The 6022-nt window shown below is 50.6% G+C and overlaps 1 protein-coding gene across 5 annotated transcripts in view; it reads right to left on the bottom strand.

Moving 5' to 3' along the window:
• CPAMD8 (C3 and PZP like alpha-2-macroglobulin domain containing 8) overlaps positions 1-6022 on the bottom strand; it is a 136239-nt gene that overhangs the window by 98993 nt on the left and 31224 nt on the right. For all 5 annotated transcript variants that reach the window (XR_005195862.1, XR_001817242.2, XM_037728743.1 and 2 more), the window contains 2 exons: positions 2719-2889; positions 584-712 (listed from right to left, as the gene is read on the bottom strand). Coding sequence is in view for 3 of the 5 variants with exons in the window: in XM_037728743.1 (XP_037584671.1) it covers positions 584-712; positions 2719-2889 (300 nt within the window). In the remaining 2 variants the exon portion in view is untranslated. The remainder of the gene's footprint in view (positions 1-583; positions 713-2718; positions 2890-6022) is intronic.

A 6022-nucleotide genomic window follows, 5' to 3' on the forward strand; every position in this document is an offset into this window, starting at 1 on the left:
CGAAGTCTCACTCTGTCACCCAGGCTGGAGTGTGCAGTGGCACAATCTCGGCTCACTGAAACTTCTGTCTCCCAGGTTCAAGCAATTCTCCTGCCTCAGCCTCCCGAGTAGCTGGGATTGCAGGTTCCCGCCACCAGGCCTGGCTTTTTTTGTATTTTTAGTAGAGACAGGGTTTACTATATTGGTCAAGCTGGTCTCAAACCCCTGACCTCATGATCCACCCACCTCAGCCTCCCAAAGTGCTGGGACTACCAACGTAAGCCACCGGGCCTGGCCTTTTTTTGTGTATGACAGAGTCTTGCTTTGTCGCCCAGGCTGAAGTGCAGTGGTGTGATCTCAGCTCACGGCAACCTCCACCTCCTGAGTTCAAGCAATTCTCCAGCCTCAGCCTCCCAAGTAGCTGGGATTGCAGGCATGCACCACCACACCTAGCAGATTTTTGTATTTTTAGTAGAGACGGGGTTTCGCCATGTTGGCCAGGCTGGTCTCGAACTCCTGACCTCAAGTGATTCCCCTCCCACCCCCACCGCCTGGCCTCCCAAAGTGCTAGGATTACAGGAAGGGCAGCGGCTGAAAGTCTTACCTGCAGTGGCTGGGAGGGTGGCTGAAGCTGCAGGTAGCACTGGCTGGGAGAGTACCAGCTGCCAAGGGAGAGGTAGCTGGGCAGGTACTGGGCCCCCACAAGTTTTCCGTTCAGTGCCGTCACCTTGGTCTGAAGAACAGAAGACGCTTGGGTCCACACCCGACTATCGAGAGCAGAATGGGGTCTTGGGAATGCTTTTGCCCGCTCTACCCAAAAGCAACATCCACTCATGTTCCAGTATCCATTTGGGGAACTCCCTCCCCAATCCTCAGAGAGTAAGATTCAGCTGTCTACCCCATTCTTCCTAGCTCCGAGAAGCAAGTGTCCAGCTGGGCACAGTGGCCCACACACTTTGGGAGGCCGAGGCAGGTGGATTACCTGAAGTTAAGAGTTTAAGGCCAGTCTGGTCAACATGGTGAAAACCCGTCTCTACTAAAAAAAAAATAAATAAAATAAATAAATACAAAAATTTGGCCGGGCACGGTGGCTCACACCTGTAATCCCAGCACTTTGGGAGGCCGAGGTGGGTGGATCACCTGTGGGCAGGAGTTCGAAACTAGTCTGGCCACCATGGCAAAACCCCGTCTCTACTAAAAATACAAAAATTAGTCAGGCATGGTGGCAGGCACCTATAATCCCAGCCGCTCGGGAGACTGAGGCAGGAGAATCACTTGAACTTGGGAGGCGGAGGTTGCAGTGAGCTGCGATCACGCCACTGCATCCAAGCCTGGGCAACAGAGCGAGATTCCACCTCAAAAAAAAAAAAGTACAAAAATTAGCTGGGAGTGGCGGTGCATGCCTATAATCTCAGCTCCTTGGGAGGCTGAGGCACGAGAATTGCTTGAACCCAGGAGGCAGAGGTTGCAGTGAGCGGGGATCATACCACTGCACTCCAGCCTGGGTAACAGAACAAGGCTCCATCTCAAAAGAAAAAAACAGAAGCAAGTGTCCAAGATTGGTCGAAGGCTGTTGGGGGCTGGGCACAGTGGGTTCATAGCTGTAATCTCAGCATTTTGGGAGGCTGAGGTGGGAGGATCACTTGAGCCCAGGAGTTCAAGACCAGCCTGGGCAACAGAGCAAGATCCGGTCTCTACAAAAAAATTTTTTGAAAATTACTGGGGTTGGCCAGGCGCGGTGGCTCACGCCTGTAATCCCAGCACTTTGGGAGGCCGAGGCGGGCAGATCGCCTGAGGTCAGGGGACCAGCCCCGCCAACGTGGTGAAATCCCATCTCTACTAAAATGCAAAAATTACTGGGGCATGGTGGCACATGCCTGAAGTCTCAGCTACTAGGGAGGCTGAGGCAGGAGGATCGCTTGAGTCCGGGAATTCAAAGCTGCAATGAGCTATGACTGCACCATTGTACTCCAGCCTGGACAACAGAGCTGGACCATGTCTCTGAAATAATTTTGAAAAGGAGTTTTTGTATTGACAATGAAGAAAAGCAAAAAAATTGTTTCTCTACAGAAAGAATTTAAAAATTAGCTGGGTGCGGTGCCAATTACAGGCATGCACCTGTAATCTCAGGTACTTGGGAGGCTGACTCAGGAAGACTGCTTGAACCCAGCAGTTTGAGGCTGCAGTGAGCTACGATGGCGCCTCTGCACTCCAACCTGGGCGACAGAGCGAGATCCTGTCTTTAAAAAAAGAAATAAGACCACTTTTTCCCCTGACATTGCTTTCCACTGAGCATCCCGGTAAGGTGACAGACACCCTCATTGGCTCTTTCCCCAGTGTCTTTCCAAAGTGGCTCAATTTGAGCATTTGTGAGACGTTGAACATTTGTGAGATGTTGATTACAGTATAATCACGGTCTTCCTCTGAGCCTCCACCCATGCTGTTCCACCCTCCCAGAAGCAGCCTGGCTGATGTCCCCATGGTCAGGATTCCACTTAGAGAGCTCCCCTTGGAGAAGACTCTTTTGGCACAACTGGACCAGGCACCCTTATGTCTCTTTGACCTTCCACCCAACCCCAGGATGGCTGTGTTGTCTGTCCCACTGTCCGGTGGAATGTGTACTCCTCCAGGGCTGGGACGGGCTCCAGGCCCACTGATCCGGTGCCTGCATCCAACCTGGGGAAGGCCCCAAGTCCATACCTGCTGGCTGAATGACAAGGGTCTGGGGGACTCACCTACCTCCAGCCACACATGCTGGGCTGACGTGGGGATGGAGGGGATTTCAAACCCCACCAGTCCACCCTGGGACACAGCTTCACTGGTGTAAATGTTGTCCTTCGGTGTCAGTTCTGCCTTAATCTGGACTGTCACCCCCTCGGCCGGGCTGCCATCTGGGTAGGATAGCTCCACCTAGAAAAGGTCACCCGAGACACAACAGGGTTAAGGCTGCCATGCTCCCCAAACTGACCTGCAGAATCAACACAATCTCCACTGGCATCTGGGCGGGCTTCTTTATAGAAATTAACAAACTACTCCTAAAATTCATAGGGAATCGCAATGGGTCCTGAATAGCCAAAATAATCCTGAAAGGAAACAAAAAAGGACTCACAGATCCCAGTTTCCAAACTTACAGTAAGCAAGATAATGGAATACAGATAGACATGAAGGCCGGATGCAGAGGCTCACACCTGTAATCCCAACACTTTGGGAGGCCAAGGCAAGAGGATTGCTTGAGGCCATGGGTTCGAGACCAGCCTGGGCAACACAGTGAGACCCCATCTCTACGAAAAATTTAAAAATTAGCCAGGTGTGGTGGTGGGTGCCTGTGGTTCCAGCTACTGAAGAGGCTTCCAAGATAGACATGGAAGCTGGGTGCAGTGGCTCACACCTGTAATCCCAACACTTTGGGAAGCTAAAGCAGGAGGATTACTTGAGGCCAGGAGTCCCAGAACAGCCTGGGCAACATAGTGAGACTTTATTACAAAAAACTTAAAAATTAGCCAGGTGTGGTGGCATGCACCTGTGGTCCCACCTCAGGAGGCTGAGGTGGGAAGATCACTTGAGTCCAGGAGTTCAAGGCTGCAGTGAGCTATGATTGTGCCACTGGATTCCAGCCTGGGTGACTGAATGAGACCCTGTCTCTTAAGAAAAAAAAAAAAAAATGTTTTAAATGAAGTTGCATCCCTACCTCACACCATATACACAAATAAACTCAAATGGATCATAGACCTAAATGTAACAGCTAAAGCTATTAACACTCTTAGGAGAAAAAATAAGGGTAGACCTTCATGCCCTTGGATTTGGCAAAGAGATCATGAAGTACAAATTACATGTGCTGGCCATTAGTATGATGCCATACCAAGGTATGGACAGTTCAGTGTGACACTTAAGCCTCACTCATTCAGACTGGTTGCAGAGCCAGCCAGAAAAGCAGACATACATGTTTTGAAAGGAGCATAGATTGTAGGCTCTAAAGAACCCTAAAACAGCCCTCAGCTGTACAGGTATTTGGTGGTGGAGTGAACCAGGATTCAGCCCACATGCTCCTCATTAAGCACTCCCTTCTTGCTCTGTTGAGAGACAGTCTTGCTCTGTTGCCCAGGCTGGAGTGAAGTGGCCCATCATAGCTCACTGCAGCCTCTACCCACTGGGCTCAACAATCCTCCTGCCTCAGCCTCTTGATAGCTGGGACCACAGGTGTGCAATACCATGCCTGGCTGATATTTTTTTTAATTTTGTAGAGATGGGGTCTTTCTCTGTTGCCCAGGCTGGTCTCAAACTCCTAGTCTCAAGCAATTTTCCCACCTTGGTCTCCCAAAGCGTGAGCCACCATGCCTGGCCTATTTCTTTTTATTTTTTTGTAGAGACTGTATCTCACTATGTTGCCCAGGCTGGTCTCACACTTTTGGCCTCAAGTGGTCTTCTTACCTCACCTCCCAAAGCGCTGGGATTACAGGTGTGAGCCACTATGCCCAGACTAACCACTCCGTTCTTTAATGCAGATGGTAGACATTTTCTCATATGCAAAATGCTTCTCTTTACCAAACTTGTAGCCTTAAGCCTCTTCTTCATACACATTCTGATCCTGCACAGGGGACTTTAGTTTTGACTCAAGCTGCCGCCCTCAAAGCCAGGGACACGGGAGATGTGTCTCTGTGCATGGGATAGTGGTGGCTCTAACACTGGCATGGAGAAGAGAAGGGAGATTCCAGAGCAGAGTGGGAGGCTCAGAACTCAGTGTGAGGGCAGCCAGCCAGCATCACTCACGGACGGCAAAAGGGAACTGGGTATAGACAGAGGCAGGGCCAGGGGTGTGGCCCACTTTCCCCTTGCGTGACACTGGGCTCTGTTGGCCGTGCCCTGCTCCTGCTGCTGCATTTGGGGTGAAGATGCCCCAAGTTTGGTTTTTGTTTGTTTTTTGAGACAGTCTCACTCTGTCACCCAGGCTGGAGTGTGGTGGTGCAATCTCGGCTCACTGCAACTGCCGCTTCTCAGGTTCAAGCGATTCTCCTGACTCACCTCCAGAGTCACTGGGATTATAGGTGTCCACCACCACGCCCAGCTAATTTTTGTATTTTTAGAAGAGACGGGGTTTCACCATGTTGGCCAGGCTAGGCTTGAACTCCTGACCTCAGGTGATCCGCCTCAGCCTCCCAAAGTGCTGGGATTACAGGTGTGAGCCACCATGCCCAGCCTACCCCAGTTTAACAATTAAAATAAGAATGATGGCTGTGTGCAGTGGCTCACACCTGTAATCCCAGCACTTTGGGAGTCTAAGGTAGAACTGCTGGAGCCCAGATGTTCAAGGCCAGTCTGGCTAACACAGCAAGAACCCATCTCTACAAAAAAATTTAAAAATCTGTCTGGCGTGGAGGCTCATGCCTGTAATCCCGGCACTCTGGGAGGCTGAGGCAGGTGGATCACCTGAGATCAGGTGTGTGAGACCAGCCTGGCCAACATGGCAAAACCCCATCTCTACTAAAAATACAAAAATTAGCTGGGTATGGTGGCACACACCTGTAATCCCAGCTATTTAGCAGGCTGAGGCAGGAGAATCGCTTAAACCTGGGAAGAGGAGGTTGCAATTAGCTGAGATCTCACCACTACACTCCAGCCTGGGCGACAGAGTGAGACTCTGTCTCAAAATAATAAATACAAATTTAAAAATTAAAAAATTTGCCCAGCATGGTGGCTCATGCCTGCAGTCCCAGCTACCCAGGAGGCTGAGGCAGGAGACTTGCTTAAATCCAGGATGTTGAGGCTATAGTGAGCTACGATCTCACCACTGTACTCCAGCCTGGCAATAAAGCAAACCCTGTCTCTAAGAAAATATATATATATATAAGGATCACAACATCTGGTCACCTCAAAATTTATTGTGCATAAGACTTGAGTGGTGGGTGGGAGGCACAGGCTTGTTGAAAATGTCACACAGAGGCCGGGCGCGGTGGCTCACGCCTGTAATCCCAGCACTTTGGGAGGCCGAGGCGGGTGGATCACGAGGTCAAGAGATCGAGACCATCCTGGTCAACATGGTGAAACC

Source organism: Cebus imitator, unplaced genomic scaffold, assembly GCF_001604975.1.
Source record: "Cebus imitator isolate Cc_AM_T3 unplaced genomic scaffold, Cebus_imitator-1.0 Scaffold280, whole genome shotgun sequence".
In the NCBI taxonomy this organism is placed as follows: domain Eukaryota; kingdom Metazoa; phylum Chordata; class Mammalia; order Primates; family Cebidae; genus Cebus; species Cebus imitator.